This window comes from Crocodylus porosus, unplaced genomic scaffold (genome assembly GCF_001723895.1).
Source record: "Crocodylus porosus isolate Cpor-Errol unplaced genomic scaffold, CroPor_comp1, whole genome shotgun sequence".
Taxonomy (NCBI): Eukaryota; Metazoa; Chordata; order Crocodylia; family Crocodylidae; genus Crocodylus; species Crocodylus porosus.
The window spans coordinates 75,110,138-75,129,082 of record NW_017728948.1 but is presented as its reverse complement, the minus strand read 5'-3'; the positions used below and the strand labels follow the sequence as shown (position 1 = coordinate 75,129,082).

Below are 18,945 nucleotides of genomic sequence, written 5' to 3'. Positions count from 1 at the left end.
GCCACCTTGCGCTGGATGGTGAATTCCAGCAGGCGATGATCGCTGTCGCCCAGGTGGTCGAGCACCCGCAGCCCCCTCACCAGGTCACTTGATTGATACAGGATAATGCTTCAAAATGATCAGGAGGTATGTCTGCTGGGAACACGGCAAACAGCACTACCCGGTAACCTAGAAGTATCTGTCCAATGCAGACAGCAACAAGAGACCATATTTGTCCTGGACAGCAGCACACAAATACATTCCTGTAGTTCTCTAGACTGAACAGATTAACAGTTCATTCCACTACCAGCTAATCCCCTGCTCCTGTCCCATCTGTCTCCTTCCCTGTTGGCTTTCTTAGGGTAATGATTAATCAGGATTATATTACTCCACGTAAAACCTGGCCTGCTTTTCTTCATTTTACTTTATTGTCGGTCTTCAAAATAAATAAATGAAAGCAGACAGTTTTCCTACAGTTGAGGTGTTCACCTTTTACAAGTTCTGAAATAAGGGCACAAACAGTATCATATGCTGGGCCCGGGAAGGCCTGAAAATCAATTTTTCAGCATGTTTGTGTTAATACATATGTCCTGGTTTGTTAAGATACTCTGCTCTTGCCAAATTTGCTTTTTACATATCAACTAGCTAACGTTATCATCACTAATCTGACTTTACCTCTTAATTCCTATAAAGTAAGAAGAATATGCATAGATTTGCAAGAGCTTTGTAAGACTGAGGGACAAAACACTGTCATTTCATTTGTGTGGTAGCCTTTTGGCTTTGTGTTTCAATCCTGCTGGAAACTTGGGGCTCAAAAAGTCGGAAGTGGTAAAGAATAGGGCTCAAACCTTTGCCCCCATGGGCTAGATGAGTGGTACAGGGGCTATCTCTGGGTTGGATTGGATACTGGGACTGGTATCACCCTCTCTCTGCCCTGTGCACCAGGATTGGGTCTAGAGGGCCCAACAACACCCCCTCCATGCCTGGATTGGGTCCTGGGGCCCCAACTTTGCCCTATTCCATTTTCCAAGTGCCTGGATTGGATCCTGGGGGCCCAGTATCACCCCCTCCTGGCCTCCACACTGGAATTGGGTATTGGGATTCAGTACTTCCTCTGTCCAGCCCTGCTTGCTGGGATCATGTGCCAGATCCAGCACACAGGGCATGGGGATCCTCATGGGTCTGGAGATTTGGCACCACGGAAGTGGTGGCACTGCTCCCCACCAGCAAATTTCCAGACCCATGGGGAGCGCTGTGGAGTAGATGACATGGTACTGCAGGTTGGATCTGGCCTGTGGGCTGGAAGTTGAGCACCCCTGTGCTAGAATGATATTGTGCTGAATCCCGACTCTGCCAGAGGGTGTCAGGCCTGCCTAAACAGCTCTAAAAGACTGATACTTAACTCTTTGTTTAGCATGTATTGTATGTATAGCATGCAACACAAAGAGGCCTCTTTATACTCCTGAGATACAAATGATCAGGAAGAATAGCAAATGCAGCAAGTGACCAGCTTGGCTTAGCAGAGAACTATTTGGTGACATTAAATACAAAAAGGAAGCTTACAAGGCGTGGAAGCTTGAACAAACATCTTGGGAGGAGTACAAGAATATTGCTTGGGCATGCAGGGATGAAGTCAGGAAGGCCAAAGTGCTGTTAGAGTTGCAGCTAGCAAGGGACATGAAGGTCATAAGAAGGGTTTTAACAAGTATGTTAGCAACAAGAGGAAGGTCTGAAAAGGTGTGGGTCCCTTATTGAATAGGGGAGGCAACCTAGTGATCAATGATGAGAAAAAAGCTGAAGTACTCAATGCCTTTTCTACCTCAGTCTTCAAAGGCAAGGTCAGCTCCCAGACTACTGAACTGGGCAGCACAGTTTGGGGAGGATGTGAGCAGCCCTCAGTGGTGAAAAAACAGGTTAGGGACCATTTACAAAGCTGAAAGTGTACAAGACCACGGGACCAGATGCAATGCATCCAAGGGTGCTGAGGGAATTGGCTGATATGATTGCAGAGCCCCTGGGCATTATCTTTGAAAACCTGTGGCAATCAGAGGAGGTCCTGGATGATTGGAAAAGGGCAAAAAAAGAAAGGGAACTACAGACAAGTCAGCCTCACATCAGTCCCTGGAAAAATTATGAAGCAGGTCCTCAAAAAATCCATTTCTAAGCTCTTGGAGAAGAAGGTGATTAGGAAGAGTCAGCATGGATTCACCAAGGGCAAGTCATGCCTGCCCAACCTGATTATCTTCTATGATGAGATTACTGCTTTCCCTGCATATACAGAGCCAGTTAACATAATATAACTTGACTTTAGCAAAGCTTTTGATACTGTCTCCCACAGCATTCTTGCAAGCAAGCTGAGGAAGTATGGGTTGGATGAATGGACTGTAAGGTGGATAGAAAGCTGGCTGGATTGTTGGGCTCAGTGAGTCAGCCAATCTAGCACAGCTCTGGCTCTCCCCTGCCTCCTGCCACCAGGCCGGATGACAGGAGGCTGCTGCTGCTGCCTGGTCCAGCAGCAGCATCAGTCTTCCCCAGTGGTGGGTGCAGGCTGCACCCAGCACCAGTCCCAGGCAGCAGCAGCAGCAGCAACAGCAGCAGCTTTTTGTCATCTGGTGCAGATCCGGGGTCCCACACCCCTGGGATGAGTCTGGCACAGCCGCGCAGCTCTCACAGGGGTGCAGGCCCCTGGATCTGCACCAGATGATAGGAGGCTACCACTGCTGGTAAGTGTCCTGAGTTTTTCTTTTTGAGGTTTGAGGTGCAGTTTCTGAAAAACCTCTGCACCTATTTCTTGAAACATGGCAGACTTCATGCCCTCAGAAGGGGCTACCATCCCTGCAATTTTCATATAAATCAGGCAAGAAATGACAACGTTTTAGGCATTTTCATGATCCCCCATTATAGCCTATGGCAAAACATCGAAATGCATCAAAACAGTGAAACAGTTTCAACGAAATGAGGTAAGACAGTATTTAAAACAAAAATAAAACAACAAAATGACACACTGTCCCTTCAAAATGGTGAAACGGATGTCAAAATGAAATGATGGTGTTTTGCACAGCCCTACAATTCATCCCATATTCCAGATCATTAATGAAGATATTGAATAAAACCAGCCTCAGGACTGACCCTGGGGCACTCCAATTGATGCCAGCTGCCAACTAGACATTGATTACTACCCACTGAGTCTGCCCTGGGCTGCCTGTCATGCAGCTCTCAATGGTTTGCCAAAACTCAGTAAGCCGCCCTCTGCCCAAAATAATTGCCCGCCCCTGTCTTAGACTCTAAGTGGTAGGCCTTGTATGAACATATGGGCAGACCAAGTTTTCTGAGCAGAAACCATCTTTTTGATCTTTTGTACAGCACCTACAGAGCAATGGAGTCCTGCTCTACAACTTTTATCGTAGAGGATCATAGGTCCTGCTACTATATAATACAAAAAAAGAATAGTCTGTGCTTTGAAGATCCTGCAGTCTAAAGAAATTAGACAAAGGGTGCAAGGAGAAAAAAATAAGTGACTTGGTCAAGATCATGCAGTAGGCTATTGGCAAAGGGAAGAGTGGAACTTGGTTCTCCCCGTTCCTGGTATTGTTTTCTCAAGCAATAACTCTTTTCCCCAAACAAGGACAGCATGCTGGCCAAGAAAATGTTCCTCCCCTCTGAGCTTCTTTATGAGATCCTTAAGAGATATACTACATGCTGTTTCCATTTTTATGATGTACCAGAGTTCAACTGGATACTGTTTTAAACCACTTAACTCCAGAGATCTCACTGATTAGAAAAGATTATTGCATCCCCAGAATACTCCTTGCCCTAATTATTTTACAAGTGAATAATTCCTTAATGTCATGCTGAGCTGACAGAAACAGAGATAGGTGGGGGAGCACTTCAGGAAAAACCTAACAGGAGGGAGAATAGGAAAGGCACAGAATCTTGATCAGTAAATTGCAACTCCATCTCCAGCTGCAAACAGGACCAAGAGGGGTAGGCACATACCAGTAGATATTAGACATAGGTAAGGAGAGAATAAAGCTGGGAGAACAATGCTGGAAGAGAAGTGGAGTGGAGGAAAAAGAATGAACCTCCAGTTAGCAAGGCAGGAGGTTGCTGCCAGCACTGATTGTTACCCACAGGGTTGAAAGTATAGCCCTTATGCCAATTTCTTACATCTACACAGGCATATCAGTGACTGAACCTGCATCAACTCAGGCTAAACCTTTTGCAGTGTTTGAATAAGGTGCAAACCAACTCCATCTGATCGGGGGGATAAGAACAATTGAAGTAACTTCTCTAATAAAAGGGTGGGCAGGAGCTGGCAGCACTCAGGAGGTGGGGTGGGACTTGTACCACTGCTTATACCTCCAACAAATACTTTAAAATCCTCAAACGTATCCTCTGTGACCAGTCCAGCTGTCAGGCCAGATATTAGCTGCACAGGGAGCCCCTCTTAAGGGTCCAAAGCAGGATCCATATGCTTAGGTCCTGACCTCTTGGGATGTGGAGGAGAGAAAAAGAAGGATCTGCATAATACATCTCCTACGTGACTGGTCTGCCCATCTTTTGCTTTTCATGCATTCAGGCACAGAGCCCTTAGAGTGGAACTCTAAGCAGTTACTCATGAGATCCCTCTAAGACACACTTCAAAGCCTGAACAGAAACAGACACAATGAAGAGGAGGGAGAGGGTGCCCTCAACAGTTTTGTTTTGTATCTGAGACCCAGAACCATTGGCATAACAGAACCGCTTAGTTGGGCTGTACAAAGCTTTGGTAGCTAATTTGATTTGGAGGAGATTCAGCCCAATTTGGCAGCCAAATCTCCAGATCTGAATAGAATAGGGAGACCCATTAAAAGGTCTGAATTGAATCCGAAGCCTCCAGATTGATTCGGAGAGATTCAGAGTTTCAGCCCTAGACTATACAGGTGGTCTTTGATAACACTGGATACAGCTGCCAGCTGGTAAGTCTGTTGCAGTGGGCGAAGTGGGGAGGGAAGAGGTATGTGTGGGGGGGCACAGATAAACACCCCCACAGTGAGGGAGGGATTGGGGCTGGGACAAGCTGCCCAGGCAGAGGAGAGAGAGGACAGGATCTGGGGAGTGGGGTTCCCACTACTGCACACCACTGCATGCCGCTGATCCGGGAGCTGCTTTTCTGGTGGTTCCTCTGATGGCTCTCATCGCCAGTCTGGGAGGGCATGGGAGCAGGTGTGTGCCCCCGGATCTGCACAGGGCAGGCTGAACCAGGCTGCGCTCTGGGAGGCTAGCGCCAGCCACCCACTGCTGGGCTGCACTCCATGAGGCGGGTGGAGCCAGGGCTGCGCTCTGGGCAGCAAGCCCTCGCTGCCAGGCTGTGCTCTGTGGAGTGGGCGGAGCCAGGACTGTGCTCCAGGAAGCTAGCCTCAGGTGCCTGCCGCCAGGCTGCGCTCCGCGGGGTGGAAGGAGCCAGGGCTGCACTCTGGATGGCTAGCCCCAGCCACACCCTAAAGCACAGCCCTGGCTCCACCCGCCCCACAGAGCACAGTGGAGCAGGGGCTATGGGGGGCTGCAGCCACCCTAAAATTCCCCATGCCCATTCCCATGCCCTCCTGGACCTGTGTCGAGAGCTGCCAGAGGAGCCACCAGAAGAGCAGCTCCCAGACTGGCAGTGTATGGTGGTGCGCAGTGCTGGGATCCCCCCTCCCCGAGTCCTGTGTCCCCTCTGCCCCGGCTGGGCAGCTTGTCCCAGCCCCAGCCCCAATCCCTCCCTCGCTGTGGGGGCATAGATCTGCCCCCACCCCACACCCCTTCCCTCCCGCTTCTGCCCACCACAACAGACTTACTAGCTGGCAGCTGTGTGCAGCATTGTCGAAGACTGCCTGTACACTCTATGGCCAGATCTCTGAATTGGTGCCTAATCTCTGAATCCAAATCAGCTGAATCAAATTGGGACACAACTGAATCAAATCACTGTCCCTCCGAATTGGCTGAATGCAAATCCGAAGCAAATACTTGCTGCTTCACACAGGCTGACAGCTCAGTGCTTGGGGTATGGCAGTGCAGGGGGCAGTGGGGCCTCCTGGTAGCAGCTTTAAGCTGATATTTTCTGCCCACCTTCACCCCCACCCCCACCTCCACCCCAAGTTGGCACCCAAGGTTGCTGCCCAAGTTGCCCCACCTTAGTTCTACTACTGCCCAAACCAATGGTGTTAACATTTGAAAGGGGCATTTCAGTATACTTGAAAATAGCAATGACAAAGAGAAAAGACTGAATTGTGCAGGGCAGTAGGAGTAATTAAATATGGTCAGAGAATAATTAAATGTTGTCAGGAGCTTTTCACTATCTCAGTTTCCCAAAAGGAAAAGACCACTGAACCTTTTCTCATACCTTTTTAGACAAAACCTTTATCAAGAATGTGTTCTCTACTCAGAGAACAGACAGACAGACAGACCCAGTACAACAGATAGCCTAGTGGCTGCTGACTGAGACATGGACCACAGAGACATGAAACAGTATTTTGGGGTGGACGTCTCAATATCTCCTGATAGAGTTGTCCCACCTTGCATAAAGTAAGTGTGTGTGTGTGTCTTATTCTACAGGTGAGGGGTGAAGGAGACCTACTGCAGAATAGCTGAGAAGAGGTTAGAGCCTATACACGGGATATGGAAGAATAGCAAAGCAAAGCCTTGAACTTAGATTTCCCATTTCACAAATCACTGCCAATACTAGCTATTCAAAAATGTATCTTTCTTTGTATTTCATGATAAACTCCAACAGGTTTTGGTTTCATCCTTACCTTGCAGCATGAGAACATCATTGAAACCTTGAAAAGTTTCACAAGATGAGGAAACCTCTTCCCATCCTTTTCCATAGCCCTGCTACATTTATTTAGCTTTTGGACAGTATTTTGCTGTTGGACATATACTTTTAGACAGTCCAGCCTGCACTGTCTTCTTTATAAGCTGCCATTTAAAAAAAAATTCACAGTGCATTTCTGTATCTTGCATTAGTGTCCTGCTATAATACAACATTTACACTGGATAGAAAATCACATCTGTTTTTTTTTTCTCCCCCTTTTAAACAAAGTGCAAAAACTTGCCAGGTTTAAACTTTCAGTGACATGTAACCTTAGAGCTATTGAGAGAGCTCAATACAGGAAATGTGGAGAAAGCCTCTAAATCTACAGAGGCTCTACTGGAAGATTGCTCAATATGACGCTGGTGATAAGAGAGGGTTCACAGTCCTCTTACCAGTACTATTTTCAATCTCTCTTCCCCTTTCTTGGTTAACTGCAATAAATAACCTCCTTTTGGCCTCAAAAACTGTCAGACTTGTGGGGAAGTCATATAGCTGCTCTAGATTCAGAAGCCATTTTTGTTTTAAATGTTGACAAAGTCCCTAATGTAATTTTGGTACCTATTATCTTAAAAGGTGATCTTAGTTTCCAGAACCTCAAACTTGCTTTCCCCTGGTGACTAGTTCCCTGGTTAGTTTTTCAGACTGACGAACCAATTTTTTTTGCTGGTATAAAGGAGGGGCAGCTTCACCCTATGTTCACCAGCAAAGAATTCCCCCCCAGGGCTTAAAATAAAAGTGATGTCATAGCTTTGTTTCCTTATCAATGGATTCTATGTAAGCTGCTCCAATGGAGACAATCACTGACAAGTTGCTGATTAAGCCTGCAAATGTCAGAGCTAGTCTAAGCTTTATTCAAAAGGGTCATGGTAGCCAGTCAAATAAAATTCACAGAATAATTATTTGATGTGCTTGGGGATCTTTTAAAATGGGCTTTTAATTTTTTGCCCTCTTATTTACCAATTTTTCTGGACATTATGAATTTTAAAATATGATGCTTAGAGAGAATACTTTTATGATTCATTCAGCTGTAGTGTCCATCCCCTTTCCCTGTATACATGTCCTTCAAGATGGAGTGTCCTTGGGTTCCTTTGTGTGCCACCTAGAGAGGAGCTTTTTCCTTGCCTTCAAGGCCTAGTGATTTCCCAGAGAGTTTTTGTGCAACAAATGCTACTGTGCTTCTTCTCCAGCAGTGGAGGTCTTTTCCCTACTCAGTTTATTACTTCCTCACTAAGTGGAAATCATGAAACGTTTCCATTGTGAGAGGTACCTTTCTCAGAAAAGCCGGAGCTCCATCTTTTGTCTACAGTCAGATCTCACAGCTGCCCTCCACACTATCAACTGCAGGTTCTGTACCTTGTTGAACACAGTTCATTTTACTTCCAGTTCAACTGTGCATTGATTCAGACACTGGCGGCCAGTACATGTTGTCAGCAACAGGTAATTTTCATAGTGTAGACATCGTGCAGGTGGTAAATTAATCAGAAATTATGGCTAGGATTTAGTAACTATACTCTGCTCGTAGGCACTTCATCTGGATTGCCTCTGAATACCAAAGTTTTGTGTCTATCTCTGCTAATCAAACCTAGCAACTCATTCACCTGACTGAGTTCAGTTCCTCTATTCCCTGCATGTATAACCTCCTCAGAAGTGGTGCTGAACAAAGAGTGTGTGCTAAGCACTGGCCCTTTGGTTTGACAGCTTCTATTTGGAATCACTCATCAATTAATTCTGTAATTTCTCACAGCAAAATACATTAGAGAATCTTACCAAGTCAACCTGAAGAAATAGTACAGCTGGGGAGGAAGGAATGCTTTTGTGCTTATCGAGTAGAAGCTCACCAGTGTCACAATAATGCTTTCACTAACCAAAGGCCTTTTATCATAAACATAAGCTATGAGCAAGGGAGTCATATGTAGGTGTGCTGCTCCAGGAGCAGCCCCCAAAACAGACTGTGATTCACTCAGTCATAGAATCATAGAAAGTTAGGGTTGGAAGGGACCTCAAGAGGTCATGTAGTCCAACCCCTGCTCAAAGCAGGACCATCCCCAAATAGATCATCCCAGCCAAAGCTTTTCTAGTCATGTATAAAAACATCCAACAATGGAGATTCCACCACCTCTCTGGGTAACCTGTTCCAGTGCTTTACTACCCTCCTAGTGAGAAAGCTTTTCCTAATATCTAACCTACACTTCCCTTGCTGCAACTTGCTCCTTGTCCTACCATCTTTGATCTGATACCCCATGATGTTTTCATGGGAAAAGTGGAGGATTGCGGGTTTAACTGCTCAACATTTAGGTGGGTAGGAAGCTGGCTGCAAGGTAGGACCCAGAGAGTTCTAATGATGGATCTGTGTTGTTCTGGCATGAAGTGGTCAATGGTGTCCCTCAGGGGTCCATGCTTGGTCCAGTGCTTTTCAACAACTTTATCAATGATTTGGATGTGGGGGGTGAAGAGCTCACTGGCCAAGTTCACGGACAACACTGAGTTATGTGGTCATGCTTGAAAATAGGCTGCAGATACAGGCAGACCTAAACAGGCTGGCAAGTTGGGCAGAATGGAACCAGATGAAGTTTAACATTGAGAGTTGTAATGTGCCCCATCTGGGGACGAACAATCCCCAACATAATTACAGGCTCGGTGGCGCCATACTGACTAGCACCATGACTGAAAGGGAACTAGAGGTAATAATAGACCATACTATGAACATGAGCTGGCAGTGCGATGCTGTAGCCAGCAGGACAAACAATACTCTGGCATGCATCAACCGATGCATCCCAAGCAAAACCAAGGAAGTGATTCTTCTGTTTTACTCAGCATTGGTAAGACCTCAGCTGAAGTACTGTGTCCAGTTCTCAGTGCCACACTTCAACAAGGACGTGGGAAAGCTTGAGAGAGTCCAGAGAAGGGCCACCAGTATAATCAGGGACTTGCAAGGCAAGCCATATTAGGAAAGGCTGAGGAACTTGGGCTTCTTCAGCCTAAAAAAGAGGAAGCTGAGAGAGGACTTGATAGCAGCTTATCTCTACATCAGGGGAATACATCAGGGGCTTGGCAAACAATTGTTCACCAGGGCACTCTTGGGGAAAACCAAGAGTAATGGCCGCAAACTGCTGGAAGACTGTCAGGCTTAACATTGGGAAAAATTTCTTCACAGTCAGGATGTCCAGAATGGCATCAATTCCCACCAGAGGCGGTGCAATCACCTACCCTGGAAATCTTCAAGAGGAGACTGGATGGTCACCTTGAGGGGGTCACCTGACCCCAGTTGTTTTTCCTGCCTAATGCAGGGGGGCTGGACCCAATGATCTTGCAAGGTCCCTTGCAGCCCCTTACAATCTATGAATCTATGAATGTATGAATCTGCCACCACTGAGAACAGTCTATTTCCATCCTTTTTGTAAGCACCTCTCAGATAGCTGAAGGCAGCATTAAATCTCCCCCCGTCTTCTCTTTTTCAAACCAAATAAGCCCAGTTCCCTCAGCCTCTCCTCATAAGTCATGTCCCCCATCTCCCTCACCAATTTGCTGCCTTCCTCTGGACTCTCTCCAATTTGTCCACATCCTTTCTGTAGCAGGACACAGTACCCAAAACTGGACACAGTACTCCAGGTATGGCCTCACTAATGCTGAATAGAGGGGAAGAATCACTTCCCATAATCTGCTGGCAATGCTCCTACTAATTCAGCCCAGCATACCGTTAGCCTTCTTGGCAACAAGGGCACACTGTTGGCTCATATTCAGTTTACTGTCCACTGTAACCCCCAGGTCCTTTTCTGTAGAGCTGCTGCATAGCCAAGCAGTTCCCAGCCTATACTGGTACATGGGATTGTTCTGTTCTAAATGCAGGACTTTGCGTTTGCCTTATTGAACTTATGAGATTTTTTTTGGTCCAATCCTTCAAATTGTTGAGGTCTCTCTGAATCCTAGCCCTACCACCCAGCATATCTACTACTCCCCCTAGCTTGGTGTCATCTGCAAACTTCCTGAGGATGCACTTCATCCCTTCTTTCAGGTCTTTGATGAAGATATTGAAAGAAACTGGCTCCAGGACTGACCTCTGGGCCACTCCACTTGATACTGTTTGCCAACTAGGTATCAAGCCATTGATTACTACACTTTGATCTTGGCGATCCAGCCAGTTTTCTTTCCACCTTTGAGTCTGTTCATCCAACCCATACTTCCTTAGCTGGCTTGCAAGAATGTTGTGGGAGACCATATCAAAAACCTTGCTAAAGTCATGGTATATCATGTCAACTGCTCTCCCCACATCCATAAAGCCAGTCATCTCATGATAGAAGGAAATCAGGTTGGTCGGGCATGATTTGCTCTTGGTGAATCCATGGTGACTATTCGTAATCACTTTCTTCTCCTCCAAGTGCTTAGAAATGGATTCCTTGAAGTCCTGCTCCATGATCTTTCCAGGGACTGAGGTGAGGATAACCGGTCTGTAGTTCCCCAGATCCTCCTTTTTCCCTTTTTAAAGATGGGCACTATATTAACCCTTTTCCAATCATCTGGGACCACCAGTTTTCAAAGATAATGGCCAAGGGCTCTGCAGCCACATTAGCCAATTCCCTCAGCATCCTTGGGTGCATTGTTAATCTGTACATATTGATCTGTACACGTCCAGCTTTTCTAAATGGTCCCTAACCTTTTTTTTACCTTGTTTGCTGCTCACCTTCTCCCCAAACTGTGCTGCTAGGTCACCCTGCTTCTCCCTTGGACTGATGGATATGTAATCTGTGCCCACTCTTATGTGCCAACTCATAGATGCCAGCCACTGACATGGTGGAGGTGCAGGATACAGGAACAGTGGCCTCCTGGAGCAGTTCCTTGTACCTGGTTTGGATGGGGTAAGTAAAGGGGTACACTGACATTGTGTTTCTGAATGGTCCCATAGCATGGCTCACAACTGAGCTGTAATAAGTTACATCCCCCAGTAGTCCTGGGTGGTGTTGATAATCTGTATTTTACAGATAGTTAAATTACAGCATGCTGGGTTATAGTTGGCATTTTCAAAGAACAGTAAAGGAGTCAGACAACCAGCTCTTACTGAACTTCTATCAGATTTGGGTACCTGATTCCCTGAGACTGATTGCCAAAAGTGAAACAATCCTGGAATAGGAGGAGAGAGCCCTGACTCCCAGCTCCTCCCCTGCCCCAACTGTAACACTCCCTCTAACTATGACAAATGAGGTTTAAAGAGCTATGTTTCTTTACTGTTATACCAACGTAAGTCGTCAAAAGAATCTTAGGTGGTTTAGGGCAGAACTCATGAAAGTGAGCCTGGAGGAACAGCTCATAAAATCACAATCCAAGGGTATCACTTTGTATTTGTGGGGGTCCTCCCCTAGAAAAAATGATTTAATATAAACAAATACAAAAACCTTTGCTACTACTCACAAGCCCTTTTCCATCCCCATTAAGTAGTCCTATTTGTCTTGCACTGGTTCCACAGGAAAAGAAGAAAACATCCTTGTTAATAGAGGAAATGATGTCAGCAGAGCTGTTTAGATAAAAGAATTATTAACATGCCATATAATGATGCATGGAAACATGGTGCTTTCCCCTCAATTGCTACTGAAGCATGGGCAGATAATGATCCAACTAAGTATTTCTCCCCTTTTCTACCATTGTATTATGCACCATTATCAAAAGCCAACAGATCACAGTGAGACAGGACAGGAGTACTAAAAAGTACAACAAAACTGCTTTCAGACATGCATCACTACTTTTTAACTCTGAACCTCACGCCCACTACTTTTTAACTCTGAACCTCACGCCTACATTCAGTTTTCCCTTCATTTCCTTCTGCTTTCCTCACACTGTTTACACAGGTGACCTTTTATATGGGACTATAGCTTTTACTAAAAAGGTGACTTTGCTCTCCTACATACTGCCTTTTAATCTATTTCAATTGCTGTAGAGATTGCAGAAAAGCACGTACAAAGCTCATGACCCGTGTCTCATGATGCAAGGGACAGGGAGCTGGGGAGTGCCATTTTCTATAAAACACTACACTATACAAGAGAAATAAATCACACTGAGGAGCAACACTGATAAGCTGGAATGCTGGTAACCACTGCTGTGCATTATTGCATTTTCTTATTGAAAAATATTGCAAAGTGTCTAGAAGACTGTCTTGCTTCCCGTATAAAATAGCCTATTGGCAAATGCTCTTAATGAGTGACTGTTTAAAATCTGTCATTTTCCTCTTTTCCTAACAGATATTCTTGCTGTGGCTGCCACAGGTCACCAGGGATTTTATTTATGACTTGGAGAGTTATCATGGCATCTATGAACCCTAATCATAGATCAGGACATCACCACCGTGCTAGGCCCCTTATAAACACAGACTAAGATGGTATTGTCTGCCTAACGGGCTATGGGGGAGGAAAGGGGGCATTTTCCGTATTAACTCAGCAAAACATGCACTCTGGTGACCAAAGACAATTGGCTAATGAGGTTTAAGTCAGCATGTATTACACTTGAGCACATGCTGCAAATGTAATACATGCTGACTTAAATGGGGAAATCATTAAGTTGGTTCTTGAAAGATAAGACTTGCATGTATCTTTATCCTTACATTTACATCCATGTCCATCCTTATGTTTGTCAGTTCCTGTCAAATAGGCATGTCAGAGCTAAGAAGTCATAAATAAAGTTAGCGGGGATGACTCAGTCTCAGGACTGTGACAGGCATTCTACATAAAGGGCATGTGTCAAAAAGTAACATAACCCTCCTCAGTAGACCTTACTAACAAAGCAATGGAACAGCAAAATGTGTACAGCAGTTCCTCACTGAGTTATGTGTGTGTGCGCGTGTCTCTGTGTACGTGTCCAAGTAAGTGTTGTCATGTGGGTGTGCATTAATGAAGCAAAAAAAGTTGAGACCAGCTCCAAGGGACTCTTATTGTTCCATCTGACTGTTCTTAGAACAGGTGTTTGATCTCTCTATTTATTGTAAAGTAATCCATAAATACACTGCATTCTCAAAGAAAAGCATGACCTAGCTGTGGCAGAAATGCAGGCCCTCCAGACTGACATCTCATGTTACACTTGCTTTAAACCAGCTTTGGAAAACACAGTTGTGTTGCTGATCTAAAAATCAAACACTCATGGCAGTAGAAACTTTCCATACCGATGTCCAACCCAGAGAGAATTCACTTATCTAAATTGTAAAAGGGGAATCTAGCATTCCAATAAATTATTTAATTTACATTTCAGTGTGCAGTTCTAGCTATTATGGTTGCGGAGATCCCTCTGTACAGAGAACAGACCCTCTTCTAAATTCAGGAGACATGCTATTAACAAACTAGCATAAGGTTCATTGGTGCTTGGACCTTGTAACAGGTACAGGGAGTGTGCATATATGTGCATAATTAGATACAGATATGGCCTTGTCTCTGTTGGCTCCCTGCCCAGCAGGCAGTCACAGCTGCTATTCTTTGTCTGCCCTGAACAAAAGAACAACAGACTTCTAGAACATTCTAGGATGGTAGCCACCCCACAAATGGTAGAGGACAGAGGTATAGTAAAGGTCCTTCCTGTTCCATGAAGGCCAGACAGGCCATGGATATCAGGCAGACTCCTCTATGAAGCAGCATGGCAGACACAGCCCTGGGAGTCAGTGGGATGGCGTGACTTCACCCACACCCCAGGGAGGCCAGTGTTCACTGGGCATCTTCCATCCTCAACCAAAGGATTTTCAAGAGCACACAGAACAGTGTTAACTCTGCTCCTTATAAAACCAACCTGAGTTTTACCATTACATTCAATAGGAACAGAGTGAGGCCAATGTTCAGCACCTTTGTAGTTCCACCTAAAGTGGGCTATAGAATAAAACCACTGGATCAATAATATAGTTCAGGGATGGTCAACCCATGGCATGAGTGCCACAAGTGTGTTGTACATGGCAGTACAGGGAAAAGGAGTTATTTGACCCCAGCAGTCTTTCCTGCCCAGAGCAGGGAGGCTGGACCTGATGATCTCACAATGTCTCTTCCAGCCCTAAACTTCTGTGAATCTGTGAGACAGACAGCACAGTGGGATGTAAAGTGGAGAACAGAAAACTTTGCAACAGATTGGTCAGAGAGCAGACAGCGCAAAGCAGATCATCCAGGGGAAGGGGATCAGAGTGGCACTGGGAAGGTGTGGTGCTAATTCATGGCACACCTGCAAAAAGGGTTGGGCCCTACTGATCCAATCCACGTTGAGCCCTCTCAAGCTGAAAAATCTTGGGAATAAACCTTTTTGCTTGTAACATGCCATTCTTAAAATATGGCCTTGAACTAGCCAACGTATAAAGTGAATATAATGCTTTCACATCAACCCAATGTAATAGGCAACTTCACTAATTGATTGCATGCTTCATTAACAAGAAACAGGATGATGATAGAGGAATCTGAAAAGGACCCAAGGATTCTTGTTGGCATGAAACTTCTCATCTCTACAGATCCAGAAAACCCCTACTGTTTCTCTGTGACTCACTTCCTGTATGTCAGGGAAGTTTAACTACATGCCCATTTTACTGTACCTTGCTTCTTGGAGATGCCTTTGGTGCCTCCCTTTCCAGAGCTCTTGTCAGGTTGACAGGCAGGGACTGCTCACAGTTGGCCTCCTACATGATGATGTTACCCCCCAAAAAAGAGAGAGACAAAATAAAAAAAATTAAAACTAAACAGGCAGATACAAAAAAGTAGCAATGTTCTTTATCTTCGGATTAGATTTATAGATCCAAGAGGTAAGCATGTGAAAACAATTCTCCCTATGTATTTTAGAGCTAAAAATTTGCTGCTTATACTAAAAAAAAATAAATCCAAAAATCTGTGGTACAAAACCACTAGAAAACACTAGAAAAAATGGTAGAAAAGGAGGAAGAGAAGTGTCTGATTCAATTGCAGTTGAAATACTCTATACCAGTGGTCTCCAACATTTTTAAGTAGGAGATCAATTTTGGCATTTAAAAGCAACTCAAGATCTACCATCTTGTCTGCTGCCCTTGGTACTACCCTGCCAACTGGCGCCTTCCCTCCCAGCAGCAAGGACTGCTGGCTCCCACTCAGGAGTCAGCATTTTATTTTTATCAAGATTTTTTGTTGATTTTGCAGATTTCATGGATAATTCTGGATTTTGCCGTTTCCACAAAATCTGTGAAACTACAAAATAAGTAGGTCCCTGATTATGATGTTTTAATATGACACACAAAGGAGATATTTAACATTGCTGAGTTAGAAGCACAGAAGAAAATCATTCTAAATCATCCCAATAATTATAAGGGATCCTGGTTGTCTCTGATTTAAAAAAAAAATCCTCAATTTTTGGATTAAAAAAAGTAACCCAAAATCCACATTTTTCCATAATCAGAATGAAACACCACTAATATATAGATAGATATATAGTGGTGTTTCATTTTGAACATGGAAAAATGTGGATTTTGGGTTACTTTTTTAAATCTGAAAATTGGGCATTTTTTAATCAGAGAAAACCATGATCCCTGGTAATTATTCTGAGACTTGTTTTCATTTGATGTTTCTCTCCCTTCCTGGTTGATGCAGAGATTAAACACTATAACATTCCTTCCCCACTTGAGAGTCAAGAAGCTACTGTAGCTGAAGGGTTCTGAGGCTTATCAACTTTCCCCTACAAATCTCATGTTGCTCATTTCCTGTGAGCTCTCATCTTAAAATATCACTCTGTCTGAATCATTTTGCTCCTATTATAAATATGCCCATCTGCTCATTCGTGGACAATTGCTATGTAAATCTCCACAGAGTGAGAGAACATTAAAACTGAAAACCAAAGAGAAGTTCCTACAGGTGCTTTCCTCCACACTGCCTTTGCACTACCATTTTATCATATTTACTCAAATCCAAGATGAGGTTTTTTTCCCCCCATGGGGAAAGAAGCCCTCATCTTGCATTTGAGTACAGGGTGGAGGAGGGGCATGCAGCTGCTGTGGCTGTTACACTCCATTCCTGAGCAATGCCAAGCAGAGCCACAGGAGCCACTTGCTACCCCTTTGCCTGTCCCTGCAGCCTCTGCACTTCCCCCCACTACCTATCACCTGCAGCCCCTGCCCAGGCACATAGCAACAATGTTTGTGGAGAGCAGGCAGGGGGCAGGCAGTGCAGGCGACAGCAAAACAAGCACCATATGGGGGGCAGGTGCTGACGGGCATGGGGGGGAGGCAGCTTGCAGGAGGGAGAAGTTGTGGAGAGGCAGGGGGCAAGGGTGCCGCCTTCCCCCTACCACTGCAATAGTGGCAGAATGAATGTAAGGTAATCCTCCAATAATTAGATTCTATACATAGAAAATTATAACATATTCATAATTTTAAAATAAACAGAATTTAAGTATTGGGGGATCATCTTAAATTTGAAGTCATCTTGAAGCCTCTGAGTCTCTTTGATTCAGATACAACAGGTGTTGTTTGTCCATGTGGTGATACAGAGTGAAATGAAAGCTCAGTCTACCCATCAAAGCAACAAAAAAGCCCTGAGAAGGGATTTTCAAAATGGAACTGTTCACACTGACTCATATGGAAGAAGAGTAAAGCCAATCTCAAGCCCTTCTGAAACATATTCCTAACACCATGCTAAAATGGAAAGTGGGAAACCCCTCAAGTTTTCCTATGGAAACTGGGAAAAAAATAAATTGACCATACATTGAAGGTCAAGAAATTGCCAAGATCCCCACAGGCTTACCAGGGGCATGACCCAAGTTCAGGACTAGAACTCCCAAGTTCTCCTTTTCCTCTTGAAGAACCACTCTCTTGCTTTTATTATGTATATAGTCTCTGGAAACTCAGCAGTCCTGAGCCAGGGGAAGATTTGTTAATTAAAATCAGGATGTGGATGATGTGGGCAACTTGACTACACATACTGTTGGTGAGTTTTGGGAAACTGTACACTAGCAAAGAAATGGCCAAAGCCTTGCATGTTAGGCTGCTTTAGGTAACTACGTGGTAAACTGATGAAGGAAGGAGGCATTTACTTAAAAAAAAAAAAAAAAAAAAAGCTTCTGTGAACTGTCTTGGTCACAGCAAGCTTGGAGTAAAATGGATTTTACAGATGGCTTCAGTGGGAGCAAGAGTTAGGCCAGCATTGAGTGCCCTTGAAAAATCCCTTGTCCTGCATTCTACCTCAGGACAATAGGCATGATCCTGGAAGGGACCAAACACTGTGGCTTAATACAACTCAGCACTCAAACACTTTAAAGCTTAAATATATGAGCAACCTTACAGAAGCCAATAGGACTACTCATAATCTTTAAGTATGGTCATACTTGCTTCTAAGGGCTTTCCTTGGCTGGACACAGAGCATTCAACCTCCTGACAGAGGCTCAGCAGATTCCATTTGCAAACATGGCGGCATGTGACTGCTCACCTGCTCTTCTGAAGTCTAGTGGCAGATTCTTGTAACAGCAGGAGGCACAACAGTGTGCCAACAGCATGAACACATCTGCTGGCACACCACTGTGATTTACAGTGCAGATGACAAAAACCTGTTCTAACAGCTTATCCCAGCCCTCCCTTCCCATGTGAACTGAAATCATTTGTCTGAACACTGGAAATCAGGTAGAAAAAGTCAATTCCACATAAAATAAAAACCTTGTTTTTGAAACTATCCCTTCTCTGAAAAGCTGGCAGGATGCCAGTTTTCATTTCTCTTCAGAGAGTTAAATATGCTGAATAATTGTAAGAAGTAAGTAATTCCAAAACTATCATTTTAGATTAGTTTTGTACTTTGTATTTTGTTACAGGATCACTTGCTGTTTTGCTTCCTGGCAAGTGGAGTTGCCTGCTCTGTCATTTAAAGGAGCAGAAAAGAAACAATTTCTTACACAGGTTGGCAAATTCTTATTGTTTAACAAGCAGCTGCAGCAGGCCCTCATGTAAGCAGATACTGTTGCAACCCTGCTTAGTCATTTTCCAGCTGATGTGGGCTTCCAGCTAGTCTGCTCTTACCAATTCAAGGTGCTCTGCTGTGTATGGTAGATTTCCAGAGGAAAAAAACTAGGCATGGTGTAAGAGCACTTGAAGGGCTGAGAGCAGGCAGCAGGGCAGCCAGCAGGTACAGGCCAGCCCTGATGAGGCAGTCACACGACCGCAAGAGTGCCAGGTGATTGGA

The 18,945-nt window shown here is 44.7% G+C and overlaps 1 protein-coding gene across 3 annotated transcripts in view; it reads right to left on the bottom strand.

Annotated features, from left to right (window-relative positions):
- The window catches only part of FAM13A (family with sequence similarity 13 member A), a 236,904-nt gene that overhangs the window by 155,793 nt on the left and 62,166 nt on the right, over positions 1 to 18,945 (bottom strand). For all 3 annotated transcript variants that reach the window (XM_019552864.1, XM_019552862.1, XM_019552863.1), the window contains exon 6: positions 15,351 to 15,434. In XM_019552864.1, the coding sequence (XP_019408409.1) occupies positions 15,351 to 15,434 (84 nt within the window). The remainder of the gene's footprint in view (positions 1 to 15,350; positions 15,435 to 18,945) is intronic.